At 34.2% G+C, this 17,558-nt stretch overlaps 1 protein-coding gene across 1 annotated transcript in view; it reads right to left on the bottom strand.

The window, feature by feature from the left end:
• Nucleotides 1-7,761: 7,761 nt before the first annotated feature.
• The window catches only part of LOC147343960 (protocadherin-15-like), a 1,781,617-nt gene continuing 1,771,820 nt past the window's right edge, over nucleotides 7,762-17,558 (bottom strand). Inside the window, exons 35-36 of the mRNA XM_086377653.1 lie at nucleotides 10,495-10,603; nucleotides 7,762-8,929 (exon numbers count right to left, since the gene is read on the bottom strand). Of these exons, the coding sequence (XP_086233779.1) occupies nucleotides 8,075-8,929; nucleotides 10,495-10,603 (964 nt within the window). The 3' untranslated portion in view covers nucleotides 7,762-8,074. The remainder of the gene's footprint in view (nucleotides 8,930-10,494; nucleotides 10,604-17,558) is intronic.

Raw genomic sequence — 17,558 nt, 5'->3', positions numbered from 1 at the left:
TCCCTACGTAGAGAAGATCTCCTGGAGAAGGAAATGGTAACCCGCTCTAGTATTCTTGCTTGGAAAATCCCAAGAACAGAGAACCTTGGCGGCCTACAGTCCATGGGGTGGCAAAAAAGTTGGACATAACTTAGTGACCAAACAATAGTCAACCTTACCTCCTCCCTGCCAAAAAATGTTTTAGGAATAGTACCTGTATCTCTGGAAAAAATATTTAATGATTGATACTGATAGTAAATTCAGTAGTATAAATAAAGTTATATGACAAATAAAAATATATAAAAGCAATGTTTTGATATGACTTTATATGAATTAAATGTCTATGTAACTAAAGTAAAAATTTAAATATGTGAACATTGGTTCATACCAATTGAATCAAAACCAATTGGTTCATTGGTATTCAAGCTGGCTAAAATTTCATTTTCTCCCTTCATTGTACAAAGATCAATATTTTTGTAGAGTTAGATAATTCAGTATCCTTTGTAGAAAATGGCAAAGTTAAAGAAATCTACTGAGGAATAGATAGTAAAGAGAGTAAGAACACTGAATCACAGATACTACATTTCCAAACTATCTTTGGTCAGTACTCTCATTTATGTAATCAAGGCAATGGCACCCCACTCCAGTACTCTTGCCTGGAAAATCCCATGGACGGAGGAGCCTGGTAGGCTGCAGTCCATGGGGTCACTAAGAGTCAGACACGACTGAGCGACTTGACTTTCACTTTTCATTTTCATGCATTGGAGAAGGAAATGGCAACCCACTCCAGTGTTCTTGCCTGGAGAATCCCAGGGACAGGGGAGCCTGGTGGGCTGCCCTCTATGGGGTCGCACAGAGTCGGACACGACTGAAGTGACTTAGCAGCAGCAGTAGCAGCAGCAGCAGCTGTTAAGAAAAAAGCCTACATTTCCTAAGCTAACTTAAGGCTAGATTTTGATCAACATCTCTTTCACAAGAAATTCAGAAGAGCTGTTGCTAATTTAATGTTTACAACACATGAAATGTATATTTAGGGGAAGTATTTAGAGTAAAATGGGACATATTTTAGATGAAATTGCTCACTTTCATGCACACTCCTGAAGCCTCTCAACAGTCCTCTTGCAGCTCAAGCTTTGCACGATATTCATTAACAATGCTTATTTATTTTTACTTTTTTTTTTGTTATTATACAAAAGCCCAAGTCATAGGGGAAACATTCTATAGATTTCTTTTATTTCCTTTTAAAAATACAAATATTTTTCAGGACTGCAGAGGAAAGATGTATTTTATAATAACTTAGAATATCTACTAAGTGTAATAGGTCAACAAAATTTACAGTGGTATTTAGCAAGTAAAATATTATAATCTAGACATATTGTGAAGAATTAAAAAAAATCTTTCTAATCTGCTATTCTCTTTTCTATCTCTGTATTCCATTATAGAGATAGAAAACTACGTTCAGATCAAATATCTGATATTATCTCTTAATTGAGGTAGACATTATTATTGCCATTTCCTAATAGGATAAATTGTCAAATGACATGCACAAGGTTACACAGTGACAGAGGTAGAATTAACTCATTCTATTTAATGTGATATTTTTCTGGTGTGAGCATCAGAAACAAAGATAAATAAAATTCTGTTCCATATTATGAAGAGCAGAAGGGCAAAAGGCCAAGAATCAACTCTATGTTCAAGATAGTATTTTTATAAAACTTATTCTTCCCAATCCTGTTTGAGATAAAAGACAGTTAAAGTTATTATGTCATTAGCTGCATTATAAGTTAAAATAAGCTGCATGTATACAGGGAAATATGAGCATATCTAGATAGGTGGGTGAATAGCTAGCTACCTAGCTAGCTAGCTAGATAAATAGAGATAGAAATGTATAAATTATGAATCTGAAACATCCAACTTAATCTTGTTAAAGAGACATAATGTAACTTCATGTTGACTATAATTCTTGATATATTTATAGTCATTTAGCATTTGTATGAACATGTTGACTGATTATCTAAAAGTAAAAAATCTTAGTGTTTATATGATTATAAAAATTACTTTAAAAATAAATGGATAGGTGGAATGTTAGGAAACACATTCACTCTTCTTGGAACTTGATAACTCATATACGTGATTAAAATGCATAAGAAAGGATGATAGTTTTAAAATACACATCATTTCTCTCCACTGTTCAAAGACTTTGCAGAGCAGGACTTTGTATTATCAAACTGAAATGCTAACCATGTAAACAGGAAAAGTGTTACTGATGTTTAGCCCCACCTGACAGAAAAATGAGAGGTCATCTTTTTTCAAATGGAAATTTATTTTTGAAACGTTGTGTAGTAGGTAACAATGCATTTTTAACTTAAATTTTCTAATTCATATTCTTCATACGGTAACATAATATTTGTTAAGAAAAAAAAGTAGGTATTTGGATAAAAGAAATTGGAAAGTAGTGAATGTGCTGATAATTTTCCAAACTATAGACAGTTTTCAAATCTTCCATATTATATCCTTAATTTACCATAAATATAAAGTAGTCTGCAATGAAAAAATATCAATCTAAAAAGTAAAGATTATTATTATAAAGATCAAGGTTAATGAATGCAAAAATAAGAGAGGAAAAAAAATAGAATAAAGGAATCCGTGTTCTCATTTGAGAAGAGAAAGTGACTATCAATAAAAAATAGAGGTCCTCAGTATTATTTGAACTTATTTCTCAGCCTTATCGCTGTGTTATTTGCAGGCACCAGTGGGCATCTGCCCTGAGAACTGATTATTAGAAATTTCTGCCTATTTTCTATTTTACCAATTAATTGAAGTGGTATATAAGCCCCACTCATGGCTAAAAGTGAAGAAAGTGAAGCAGAGCAAGAGAAAAGACAAGGCTTATGAAGTAAAAGAAAGTAAATGTCTTCCCTCAAGAATTGATATTCAATTTTTTTCTGGCTCTATAATACATAAACTCAATTAACAATATTTTAATAGTGGCTACCATATCCCATTTGGAAGAACCACTTAGCACATATAACATGTTTTAGCATTCCTGTTAACAACATGTTTTAATAACACGAACAACATATCACACACAAAATTCAAGGCAAACTTTTTTTCTGTATTTAAAAAGATGCTTTTGGCCAGCCTACAGTTATCATTCAGTGACAACTCTCACAGTTTGTAATTAATGAAAAAGAGAAGTTGGGAGAGAGAGATTAGCATCTATGATTTGATGATATTTGAGTCACAAATGTCCCATGACACTGTAACTCATTTTTCATTCTTTTCATTTTTCATTCTTTTCATTTTTCATTCTTTTCATTTTTTCATTCTTCCTCACCTTGCCCTTCATGCCCACAAGACCTTCTCATGAAATCAACAGGCTTAGCATACAGTCATATTAGTCTGTTCTCATCTTAATCAGCTGTTTCGTCTGTCTGATTGAAAGCTGGTACTGATTAAGAACAACCACAATCAATTGCTATGTCCATCTAAGAAAAATAACGACCGCTTTCTTTATAAACATTTGTATAGAAACATCACTTTCATGAAATATTCTTAAGTTTAAACATGCTTGGGTATCTCCCCTGGTTTCCACAATTTTAATCCTGAGTAAGAGTTTTAAAGTCCTATCAAAGTTTCTATTCAATCAGTCCAGATTTATGCTGTTAGTTGATAATGCTTTTGCTGCAGTATATACTTTACCTCAAAATACACTGACCAAATATATGATTTGGTTGCTCTATGTACATACTGCTTATCTTTATATATGTCCACGAATTTAGGGACATATTAACTTCATGATTGATTTTACTGAAATGGTCAACTTGAAATGGCTGAAATATGTTTGTTAAGTAGCTTGATTTCCTTGTAAAATCTGAACATTAAACTATAGTGATATTTCATATATCGGAGTGTTAGTCTTCTGCCGATTTTAGATTTCAAGAACAATGCTCAGATCCCAACAGTGACCTTGAAAAGCTTCCTGGAATCACAAGACTTTTGCTTGAATTCCATGCATTATCCCTATCTTAGGTTAAATGATTTTTTTTTTTTTTAATGACAAGCAAAACAAAGAAAGACACAAACTTTCTCACCAGGAGATTCAAAATAAGATGGAACGTGAAATTTGGAGAGAGGAACAGTGACAAAATTAGATAATGTCACAGCCTGAAACTGGAGAAAGAAAAAAAAGTATGCATATATAAGCTATATGCAGAGAGAATATCAGGATGCTGGTTGTGATGACTCTGGAACATCAGGAAATTATTAACAAATTTAGTGACTTCTGATTGAGCAAGTTGGAAAATATGATATGCTTAATATAACTTCTATCTGAAATATTTTATACTAAAAACAGTCGCTTTGGTGTTTTTAAAGTGTAAGCCCTAGAGTTCAGTGGTAGGTACTTACTTCTAAAATTTAATATGCATACAAGCCACCTTGGGATCTTGTGAAAACACAGATTCTTGTTTAGCAGACCCAGGGTTGTGAGCAAAATTCTATATTTTTAATAAACTCTGAGATGATGGTGATATGAGATGTTACTATATTTGATGTCAAAAACTTTTCGAAATTAAACCATACTACTCATGAAAGTTGGTAAGTTTATGTTACATACAATTTACTCCCTTTGGAAATAAGAAGTTGTATTGTAATAAACAAGTTTTAAAATATGAAACATACAGGAGGGAACTAGATAGTAATGCATTATTCAATCTTTCAACCATATAATAAGCATGCATGAGAAACTTTTATTGAAATGTGAACTTGGTCAATAGTGTATAAAATTTGAAGTGAACTACATCTATAAAACACTAAATCACACTCAATAAAATTCTGAATTTTCTTATATTGTTTCATCTTTTTTACATCTAGAAACAAGGCAACACCCAAGGCAAGTTTTGGGGGCTTTTTCTGAAAGGATATTTTGTTTTCATTTATGTTAATAGTGAAACACTGTGCTTTGTTCAATGGTGAAAAATCAAGACTGTGTTCTTTGATTAAAAAAAAAGGACCCAGGTGGTCATTTTCTGGTCTGTAATTTAGGCACATAAGTATGTGCATTAAAATATTTTAAAAATAAACTGGAGCTGGGAAAAGTGAAATATTATAATACATTTGAAGCTATGGATTTATAGCTTTTATTGACATTTCACATATTATATAAATTCATGACCCTACCAAATTCCTTTACACTGAATTGATAAGACATTCATGTTCAGTAACATTAAGGCAAGACTTCTCTGTTCTTACTACATCTTCCAAACTGAAATTGTGGTTCTAAATGTATTATTGCCTGTTTGACCCTTTCTAACCTCGAGGAATTTTGCTCTGATGCTCCAAATAATTATTTAATCTCAAAGGCCTATACTAACTTGCTTATTATGTTTGGTATGGCTAGATGGTTTATAGAGTGTGTGTGTGCTAACCATGGAAAATTATAAATGCTATTTATAAGAAAGATATGACTTCAGGTGTTATTTAAAAGGTCAACATATACATATGTAAAAATTTGAAAACCTTTCCATTGGACAATAAGGAAAATAGGTTCATGATTCTATATAATTTATAGATGATTCCCATTAAATATCACTTTGTAATTCAATCTTTCATTTAAAAAGTCAGGATGATATAGACAGCAACTATATAAACCTGTTACCTGTAAAATCCTCTAATATAAATTTTTCCCATTTCTTATGAAAAGTACAATTCCATGTACCAAAACAAGTTCCATGAAGCTAGAGATGAAAAATGATCTATGTTAATCAACAAAATATAAATGATTATTTAGTAAATTATTTATTGTTTATTAAAATGAGAAAAAAAAAAAAAAAGACCCAACAAAACAGCAAAATGTTTAAATAATGTTATACAGTGAATTGAGAATCTATCCAAAAGGATTTTTCTGGGAAGAATAATTAATTGATACAAATGTGAGTGCAAATCTGTCTCTTTTTAAGCTTTAAAGCCTATTGTTCAAAGTTTTAGCTTGTGTGCATGATATAAACCCCATACGTTGTTTTGTCAGTGACAATAAAAAGTGCAGTTTATTAAAAACTGAAGTAAAAATTAAAATAACTTTTTAAAAAATCAGTCACAGTTTTGTCATTGGTATATGGAGATTGTTCCAGGGACCCATCCAAAGCTCCTCTTCATCTGACTGCGTGTGGTCACTATGGAATTCCAGAGCCTCCTTGATGTTCTTACTGTCAACCATGGACTCCTGTTCAACTGTGCTTTTTAGCCTGTTCCCCAAAGACTTCACTGCCGTACTGTCAGTCCCCATGTGGCAAGGAGCAAATGTCACCAGAGTTGGCCTTGTGTTCATTTTCTCAGTAGAAAACGGCCCCTTGGATAATGTGTTCAGGGGGACGTTCTCCTCATGTGTCACTGCCAACTTGTCTAGTTTCTTAAAGTGTCTCCCCAGTCGAACAGGGGAAGTAACTTTTAAATTATCAGCGAGACAGGCTCGGCGGGTTCTCACCACAGAACCGTTCTGTGCGATGTATATATTGCCATTGACATTACTGTGGATATTAGGATTCTGAAGACGTATTCTCTGACATTCAGGAGCACTCTCTTCTCCAGTTGAGCTAGTTTCATACTCTCGATCAACAACTAACTTGATCATCCTTTTTCTTGCCCACTGTCAAAATTAAAAAAAAAACAAAAAAAAAACATGAATCATTATCAAAGGAATTAAAAGGGTAAAGATTACAATGCCTGAGAAATTCACAACCTTCGACAGAAAGGTATCAAAGGTAAAGGGAAAAATCTTATAATCAATTACTTTTCCACAAATTCTTCATTGGTTTGAGAGCTTAATAATTTCTGAAGAAAATTGCTAGATTAGAAAGTAGACATTTCAGGAAGTACTTTTATTTTTTTAAGTAAAATTACTGATCTATCATAAAAAAGTGTATATTGGTTATATTTAAGTATCTGATCCATTGTTTTACAGTTGCTATACTTTTCCAGAATGTTAAGTTGAAAGGAATACCCCTCTTTATTAGTATATTCTGTTCATATTCATACTTGCATTCCTAATATTTGAAATATATTTTTAAACTTACAATATTCTAATTCCTAATTAATCCTCCATTACTAGTCAAGCATTTTGCATAACTTAATGCATTTAATCACTTGCATCTTGGTTTTCTGGTTCATCCCATTTAAATATATGTTAAAATATCTTCCCATCCTGTACAATTTATCTTGTAATACACAAAATAGAAAATTAATGATCATAAATTTGCCTTTAGTAAGCAGCTGGAACACAACGGAAATTTTCACAATTTTTATTTTAACAATCCACATTAGAAATGACAAGGTGCAAAGGTTAAAAGGTACTTGGTTATTCTCGAAATAGTATTACACTTTGGGGATATGTGAACTACCAACATGTTGCACTGAGTAAGCCATAATTTTGGATTTCCAGATTTATATTTCAAAATTGTTATGTTATCTACTCAGAAAAAATGTATAACTTAAAATTCATTTTTTTCCAAATCCACTTTAATTCCTATCTACAAGAGAAAGGAAATAGTAATAACTTTTAGTTTTTATTTCATTTAAAATCTAATATTTTAAAATGTGAGCTACAAACCTAATTGAACATGTTTATGATGTTTTTGATAATATGTTTGCCAGTTGAAATGTACATACATGAAACAGTAGACTTGCAGAGATCTCATTTGTTGTAGCTTGTCCTAAGGATTTATGTTACAAAGATGGTATAAAGACCACTGCATATATTCATAAATTCATTCCAATAGCCAGAGCATCACTGGCAATACATAATTCCACATTGCATTAACAGAAATCACATTATGAAATATTAAATACTGAGTAACTGATTGTATGTCTTTTGAATTACTAATATAGGAAAGATCAACCAGATTTACCCTAATATATTCTAATATACAAATCTATTTGGATAGCATATATATCTGCTTCTCTGGTGTGCTTCTAATCTTAAGTCAGATAAAAATTATAATCAATTTCCTCCCTTCAAATGTCATTTCAGAGAACGCACAGAAAGCACTGCACACAAGAGCACTCATCACTGCAAAACTTTCACCTACTGTGGTCTCGTTTACAGTGCTGTGTTGTAACCGTCTGAGTTTGCTCCTGGAGACGTCTTGCTTGCATACGTGCTTGGGTCATACTCTGGCACCTGAAAGCCCCAAGGACCTCCAGACTGACTTTCGCTACTGCTGCTAATACTACTTGATTCTGACTCTTCCTCACTTTCAACAGCTCCTTCCACTGCAGCTGATTCCGCACTGCCCTCCTCAGTGGCGTCTCGAGATTCGAGGTCTGTTGGCTCTTCCACAGGGGCCAGCTCACTTTTCTGTTCTTCTGCTGGGGATTCCTCCTCGTCTTCCACCTTCAGTTCTTCTGGCTCTTCAGCTGGCTCCTTTTTTCCACCTTTGATTTCCTTGACCTCTTCAACACCAGGCCTTCTTCTTGCAACAAAAATATTTTTCCTTGCCTTTTCCCCTTCTGACTCTGTGGATTCTGACTCTTCTGATTCAGGGGTAGAACTTTCTTCCTCCTCAGAGGGTGTCTCTGACTCAGACTCCTCTTCCGTAGTCTCAGACTCACTGAACTCGGATTCCTCTTCACTGTGCTCAGTATAGTCACTTGAGGATTCCTCCTCTGATTCTACCGTGCTTTCTGTAGCTTCATCTTGGTCCAGAGTTAGTTTCAAATAATCTTTATCTTCTTCCTCAAGGCGTCGCTGCCACTCTTCCTCCTCAAGGTCGATGATGCCTCTTTTATCAGCTAGTCCTCTAACTTTCTTAAAAATCATTGGGAATATCCTGGCTCTCTTCCACGTTGTGTATGTTGGTTCAGCTGGGGGTGGCTTTTCAATAGTGACAACTACTTCTTCCTCCTCACTAGGCTCTCTAATTTCAACTTTTGGTTTGACTTTCTTTGCCTTTTCCTGAAAATCATGAAAATGCAGTTGAAGTGTCAGCTGGGGAAAGATTATGCTATGACCTTGTCCCACATAAGTTAAGAAGGAGTGAATCTACAGGGTGATAGCTTCATGCAAATTATAAAACTGTTTTTAGAGAACAATCATATCATTCCCTACTGTTTACCCCACTGCATATAGACAGAAGATGGTCAAGGAAATAACCACTATAGCTTATACCTTATAATACCAAAATTTAAGGTTTTCTCACTTTTTCTTATTCAAATTTTTTTCTCACCTTAGATCAAAAGAGAAAGAAATAAATTAATCATTTCCTCTTCTCTTTCCCATTCTTGCTGCTGCTGCTGCTGATAAGTCGCTTCAGTCATGTCCGACTCTGTGCGATCCCATAGATGGCAGCCCACCAGGCTCCCCCATCCCTGGGATTCTCCAGGCAAGAACACTGGAGTGGGTTGCCATTGCCTTCTCCAATGCATGAAAGTGAAAAGTGAAAGTGAAGTTTCTCAGTCGTGTCCAACTCCTAGCGACCCCATGGACTGCAGCCTATCATCCTTAGACTTTGGTTAAATAGTGTTATGCATTTGCTTTAACAAAATTTTAACCCATCTGGAAATTATGATAGCTTATCTGAATAGCTAATGAAATATTTGACTATTTTTAAAGTGTTGACCAGGGTAAAACTACAGTGACATTAAATTTTTTTTTGTTTTAAATATCTGAATCAGTATTCCAAGTGAGGGCTTCCCAGGTTGCTGTAGTGGTAAAGAATCTGCCTGCCAATGCAGGAGACACAAGAGACTCTGGTTTGATCCCTGGGTTGGGAAGATCTCTTAGAGTAGGAAATAGTAACCTGTTTCAGTAATCTTGCCTGGAAAATTTCATGGAGAGAGGAGTTTAGCAGGCTACAGTGCATGGGACTGCAAAGAGTCAGACATGACTGAGTGAGCACAGCACATTACAAGTGAATATTTCAGGCAAAGTATAAGGATTTGATATAAATGAATTTGTGGTAATTTAGACTTAAATGACACAATTCCATTAAGAATACTGGTGATGTTTTATTTTTCTCTTATAATTAAAAGATGGAGATTGTACTTTTTAATGATTTTTAGGTTTGCTAGACAATGTGGGAGCATTTTATTTTGCAAAATATGTTTTAACCTATTTGATTATAATATTACCATTATTTAATAGCATTTAGACTTTTTTATTTTTGTTTTATTTCAAATTAATATTTTATATAAATAAATTAAATTTATATATAAATTAATGTCTTTCTATAGACAAGACAATGGAATGGCTAGTGTTATTAAATTTCTATGGAAAACAGGTACTAAATGAATAGGATTTTTGATATTTGAAATGTTTTGTAGGCTGCTATTCAAATAGGGCTAAAAGTATTCTTTTTGGAATGTTAAAGTGAAGTCACTCAATCTTGTCCGACTCTTTGTGACCCCATGAACTGTTGCCTGCCAGGCTCCTCAGTCCATGGGATTGTCCAGGCAAGAATACTGGAGTGGGTTGCTATTTCCTTGGAATGTTAATATTACATAAAATATTATAGTAGTTACCTCTTCCTCCTCATATTCCTCTTCAGCTTCACCAACCACCTCACCATATTCCTCTTGTCCAGCTGGTGGTAACAGACGACGACGACTTCCATATTGAGGCATTTCGTACCTGTAACAGAAACTTACAACTTTAAACATTTCTTCATGTGATCTGTGTAACTATGACTGATCTCTGTTTCCTTCTTTTTCTTCACCATTCAATCACCAGATATTTATACAGCACCTATTGGCTTCTGGTACACTAGTTATAAAACCATAGGGAAAGAACTACAACCTGATGACCAGTGACTTTTGCCATAAGGTACCCTGGAATAACAAGAAAAGGAAATTAATCTTAAAATTTCAGTTTGAAGTTTTAGGAGAGATAAGAGTGAAGAGAAAGGAATATTTTTCCTTGATTGACTGAACAATTTAAGACACCAAACAGATTCTTTCTGAAAGATAGCTTATTCAGAACATAAATTCTAAGTTTAAATTTCTGCTTCAAATATGATATGGGATCATATTTATTTTGCTGTACTGTAGAAAACAGTTAACTTACGTCTGTAGAAATGACTTTTGAAATGCTCATTTCTGGATTCTAAACTGTGTTTTCTTATGAATTTCTTTTGGGCAAATCTTGAGGCTGACTGGTTAGATAAAATGTTAAATATCTCATATGAAAGAAATGGTGAATTCAGGAATTGAGCAAATATGTTTGACTTCTATTCCTCATTTAAATAATTTGAACAATTTTATTGCATTTTTCAAATTGTAGTCAATATCAATATAAACATCAAAACAGAATTCAATATAGAAAAAATGGTTAAGCTTGATTGAAGCTAAAACTAGACACATAACTCATTTTCAAACATGAAATTGATGAAATGACACTCATAAAAATGCTAATAATAATAATCCCTTAATAACATGCTATTATTCATAAAAATATTAAGATACTGGATAAAAAATCTGAAGATGTACCCATGCTCATAACTGTAATAATCTTGTCCATATTCCTGGCCAGGATCAATTCCAGACTCCATGGATAACTCCTATTATTCAAAGAGAGAAATCACATTTGAAAATAAATTATCACATTTCAGCTCAAAGTTTGTTTTCCCGACCTAGTGCTCAATGACTCTCAAAATGCTGCTGCCAAAATAATTTTAGTTACAAATGTTAGTTAAACATACTAAAGCACACATATATATATATAGTCTGTAGCTATTTTACACAAAATTAATTTATGTTATTAGAACTTGGGAGGGGGAAAGTAAAGTTTTTTGAATGGTAAATCTGTCAAAGATTACAGATAAGCATATATCATTTGTTTTCAGATACTTTTTAAAACTATCAATAGACAGTTAATAGTTCAACCTATTTAACATATTATTAGTAGACTTTAGCGATGAAGAAAATTATAACATTATCTGTTTCATCACTGTTTCATCATCCTAGTAACATTTCTCTATTATCAAGAGCTCTTTGCTTCATCAAAACCTATTCTTAAGAAAGGATTTGAAAACAATCATTTATATATTAATAAAAATGTGCTAATATGTGACATATCTTCAAGGATGCTAATTATGAATTTAATTATTTTTCCTAAAAAAAGAAAGAAAAGAAAGAAATTTGTCAGACCACAGGCCCTTTCAAGGTTTCCAATTCTAAATTCCAGACTCTACTGATTTTTGTCATTCAACACTTAATGGGAAGATATTTTTCCTGAGTCATACATATAAAATTAGCTTTAAATAACTACTAAATTCAGTTTCACTAAATTTCTCTTTTTATTTCTATTTTAACATTTAAATAAGTTGAACTGTCAAGGTTTTACCAAATTAATTGTCAATGAAATAAGAAAAGGAAACAAGGTATCCACAGGAAAACCAGTGGAATATTATTTCTAATATCATATACTATTTATAAGAACTAATTTTGTTGATCCAGGTATAATATGTCAGGAAAACAAGTCCTCTGGGGATACTAATGTATCACTTAAAAAGTATGGATATTCATAGCCTGCATGATGGAAAGGGAGCTAGCCCTAATTTGTGCTTTGTTTGGCAAACATCATTTTTAAAATGTGATTAGTTACTCAATTTCTAATCAGAAAATGCTGTTAAAAATCTGGATTTCTGATTTCTTTCAGAAAATATAAAGATAGCAACTCTGGGCTCATATTTTTATATGTCATGAATTTAGTTGGTGGTATTTTTCCCTGCAGCAATCATGTTCTTTCCTGGTTACTGCTGTGTTCTCAACCAGAGTATTTTACAACCACACTCACAGTCGCAATAGGGTGCCCCATTACTCTCTTTTTACATTGAATAAACTCTATTTACTTACATTACCTCCCTAGATTTTTATGAGCTTGCAACCCCTCTACTAAATGTACTATCTGTTGACTTTGCAGTTACAAATAGTTTGTGAATTCATTGCAAAGGAATCCAGTTTTGATGTTAAAATGGATTCAGTTTACTCATAAGACAAGTTAAAAGTAATATGTGTGTGTGTGTTTGTGTAGATCAGCAATACCATGCTGGATAAGGGACTTGGCACAACTAGAACTCTCATATTCCGGAGAGATTATGAATTAGCAAAACCATTTGGGAAAGGTTTGGGAATAATACTGAAGTAAAATATACATTTCTCTTTTCACACAAATTCAATTTAACTTAGTCTATGTGCCCAATATAAATATGTAAAATTGTGCACCAAAATACATCTTTTATAACAGCCCCAAACTGGAACTGATACCAAAGGCCATGAGATAAACACACGGCTACATCACACAGTAGAGATGAATCTCCCTGACAGAATGATGAGCAAAAGAAGTCAGGTACAAAATGAAACATATGATTCTATATTATCCTATTTCTATAAACTTCAAAAACAGACAAACCTACCTGGGTATTACCAGCTAGGTGAAAATTTTTCTGTTAGCAATAATCACACTTTGGATAAACCTCATTTGGCTACAATATTGCTTCTGACAAATGGCTATTTTTAGAAAAGGAACTCCTTCCATTTGTGATGACAACATGAAATGGATCTTGAGGGCATTATATTCAGTGAAACAAGTCAGGCATACAAAACTATACGGTATTACATATATTTGGAATCTAAAAACAATAGAAAACAAATTAAAAACTGAATTCACAGAAACAGTAGAAAAATGATTACTGAGTAGAGAAAATGATGAAAGGTTTGTGAAAGTGCACAAACTTTCAGCTTTAAGGTGTATAAGGTCAAGCATCAAATGTAAAACATGGTGACTAGAGTTATAATCCTATACTGTACGATTGACATTTGCTCAGGGGTACAACTTAAATGATCTCACAAAAAAATAATGAGTAAAAATATAAGATAAATATGTGAGGACAGATACGTTAGACCTTTTACAGTGTATGCATGCATGTGTGTGTGCTCAGTCATGTCCTACTCTTTGAGACCCCATGGGCTATAGCCTGTCAGGCTCTTCTGTCCATTGGATTTTTCAGGCAAGAATACTGGAGTGGGTTACCATTTCCTCCTTCAGGGGATCTTCCCAACCCAGGGATCCAACACGCATCTCTTGCAACTCTTGCATTGGCAAGCAGATTGTCTACCACTGAGCCACCTGGGAAGCCCTTTCACAGTGTATACATATATCAAAACACCAGAATGTACACTTGAAATATTTTACAATGTAATTTGTCACTTATACCTTGATAAAGCCAAAATTAACTATACGTATTGAATCCTCCTGCCAATGCAGCAGGTGTGGGTTTGGTTTCTGGGTTGGAAAGATCCCCTGGAGAAGAAAATGACATCCAATTCTAGTATTCTTGCCTGGGAAATCCTATGGACAAAGGAGCCTGGAGGGCTATAGTTCATGGGGTCACAAAGAGTTGGGCACAACTTAATGACTAAACAACAAAAACAGTTAAACATTTATCTTGGAAACAAAAGCTAGGTGAGTGTGAGTGAAAGGAGAAACAATATCTAAGTGTTAATGTGGAGGGATTCTGGAGAGCTAGTAAGACATGAGACCTCTGTAAAAATTCATTTCACGGCACAATATAATTTTATGTCTGTATTTTTATTTCAAAAAATGTTTATTACAGGAAAAAGGTGTGAAATGAAGTCGATTCAGACCAATAAGAAACTGGGACAAAGTTAAAATCTAAATTTGACTTATTAAAATTAAATACTTAAAACAAAAAACTTTTTCATACTGATAGGCTTAGACTTTTGAGGCATTCAAAATCCAATGTAATTATACTAATTTAGATGAAGCCAAAAGGTCTCAGAAGTAATACTTAACGTCTTGGCCAATGCACATTTAATCTAATGCATGGGAAGACTGAGCAAAGACTGCCAAATGCTTCTGAGGTTGAGATCTAAATGTCCATAAACGGAAGAATGTATTGATATGAAAAAAATGTGGTACATACATATAAGGGAGTGTTATTCAGGCTTTAACAAAAAAAAAAAAAAGGAAGTCTTGTCATTTGCTACCTCATTGATGAAATAAGCCAGTCACAGAAGGACACATCCTACATGATCCCACTTACACAAGGTATCTAAAATAGTCAGTCTTATAGAAACAGAAAGGAAAATTATGATGCCAAGGGATGGTGAAAGTGTTAGTGGCTCAGCCGTGTCCTACTCTTTGCAACCCCATGGACTGTAGCCTGCCAGACTCCTCTGTCCTAGGAATTCTCAAGGCAAGAATACTGGAGTGGATTGCCATTTGCCTTCTCCAGGGGATCTTCCCAACTCAGGGATCGAATCTGAGTCTCTGGCATTGCAGGCAGATTCTTTACCATCTGAGTCACCAGGGAAGCCCCAGGCAGGAGATGGGGATGGGAGCAAATGTGAACTTGCTATTTAGCAGATATTGTTTCAATTAAGCACAATGAAAAAGTTTAGAGATTGCTATACAGCATTGAACTTACAGTTGACAATACTGTATTGTGCACTTAAAAGAGGAAAGATTTCAAAGTATGTGATCTTATGGCAATTAAAAACAAAAAAAGTTTTTAAAGTTAAATTTTAATAGCTTTTAGCAATAATGAAAAATATTTATGGAAATATATGCTACTGAAGGGGGTTCCCAGTGGTAAAAGTGGTAAAAGAACCTGCCTGCGAATGCAGGAGTGGCAGGAAGGTATAGGGAAGACCCCTTGGGGAAAGAAATTACAACTTCTGTATTCTTGCCTCGCTAATCTATGTACAGAGGATCCTGGCTACAGTATATGAGGTCACAAAGAGTTGGCCATGACAGAAGCAACTGAGCACAATGTGACTGAGTGGATTTTAAATTTTAAAAGAATCAAGTTTCTTTACAGACACGTACTTCTCTTTTTTCTTGACTGGTAAATAAAACTCAGGTCTTGTTAGCTAAATATATATATATCTGGCATCAAATGACTTAAAAAAAGTAACAGAAGGATGGAAGCAACTGGGGAGGAACCCACATACTCAATCATCAATTTAATCAATCTCTATAGGGAGAGATGAGAGCTGGTGGAAGTGAATGCTCTGAAAGGTCCCTCCTGGATACTTATATCACCTATTAAAGCATCATCTCTTCAGAAAAAGAGAAAATGGAGGTAGAACTCCACCATTAAGCCTGCCAGTCTCCTCTGTTCAAGGGATTTCTCCAGGCAAGAATATTAGACTGGAATGTCATGCCCTCCTCAAGAGGATCTTCCCAACCTAGAGATTGAACCCAGGTCTCCCACACAACAGGCAGATTCTTTACCAACTAAGCCACCAGGGAAGCCCTAAGATCCTGAGTCAGACTGAAAAGAAAAGTGGAATGTTGGTCTTTTTTGCTGTTCCATACAGTCCTTGTTGCCATTCCCATAGCAGGTGAATTATGCCAAGTATCTTACTAAAAGGTGCTTTTATGGGAAGATAAACTGCTTAATGTTATTTTTAAAATTCATAGCAAACACCCTCTTCCAACAACACAAGAGAAGACTCTACACATGGACATCACCAGATGGTCAATACTGAAATCAGATTAATTATATTCTTTGCAGCCAAAGATGGAGAAGCTCTATACAGTCAGCAAAAACAAGACCGGGAGCTGACTGTGGCTGAGATCATGAACTCCTTATTGCCAAATTCAGACTTAAATTGAAGAAAGTAGGGAAAACCACTAGACCATTCAGGTATGACCTAAATCAAATCCCTTACAGTGGAAATGAGAAATAGATTTAAGGTCCTAGATCTGATAGAGTGCCTGATGAACTATGGACAGAGGTTCATGACATTGTACAGGAAACAGGGATCAAGACCTTCCCCATGGAAAAGAAATGCAAAAAAAGCCAAATGGCTGTCTGAGGAGGCCTTATAAATAGCTGTGAAAAGCAAAGGAGAAAAGAAAAGATATAAGCATCTGAATGCATAGTTCCAAAGAATAGCAAGGAGGGATAAGAAAGCCTTTCTCAGCAATCAATGCAAAGAAATAAGAGGAAAACAACAGAATGGGAAAGACTAGAGATCTCTTCAAGAAAATTAGAAAAACCAAGGGAAACTTCATGCAAAGATGGGCTCAATAAAGGACAGAAATGGTATGGACCTAACAGAAGCAGAAGATATTAATTGATATCTAATTGATATCTACAGGACATTTCATCCCAAAACAATGAATTTCACATTTTTCTCAAGTGAACATGAACCTTTTCCAGGATAGATCACATGCTAGGCCACAAATCTAGCTTTGGTAAATTCAAAAAAAATTGAAATCATTCCAAGCATCTTTTCTGACCACAATGCATTACGATTAGATGTCAATTACAGGAGAAAAAGTATTAAAAAATCCAACATATGGAGGCTGAACAACACGCTGCTGAATAACCAACAAATCACAGAAGAAATAAAAAATGAAATCAAAATATGCATAGAAACAAATGAAAATGAAAACACAGCAACCCAAAACCTGTGGAACACTGTAAAAGCAGTGCTAAGAGGAAGGTTCATAGCAATACAGGCACACCTCAAGAAACAAGAAAAAAGTCAAATAAATAACCTACCTCTACACCTAAAGCAACTAGAAAAGGAAGAAATAAAGAACCCCAGGGTTA

The sequence above is a fragment of the Bos grunniens genome, chromosome 26, assembly GCF_055505025.1.
Source record: "Bos grunniens cultivar Pamir isolate PY7600 chromosome 26, Bosgru_T2T1.0, whole genome shotgun sequence".
NCBI classification, from domain to species: Eukaryota; Metazoa; Chordata; class Mammalia; order Artiodactyla; family Bovidae; genus Bos; species Bos grunniens.
This window is presented reverse-complemented; position numbering and strand designations above follow the sequence as displayed.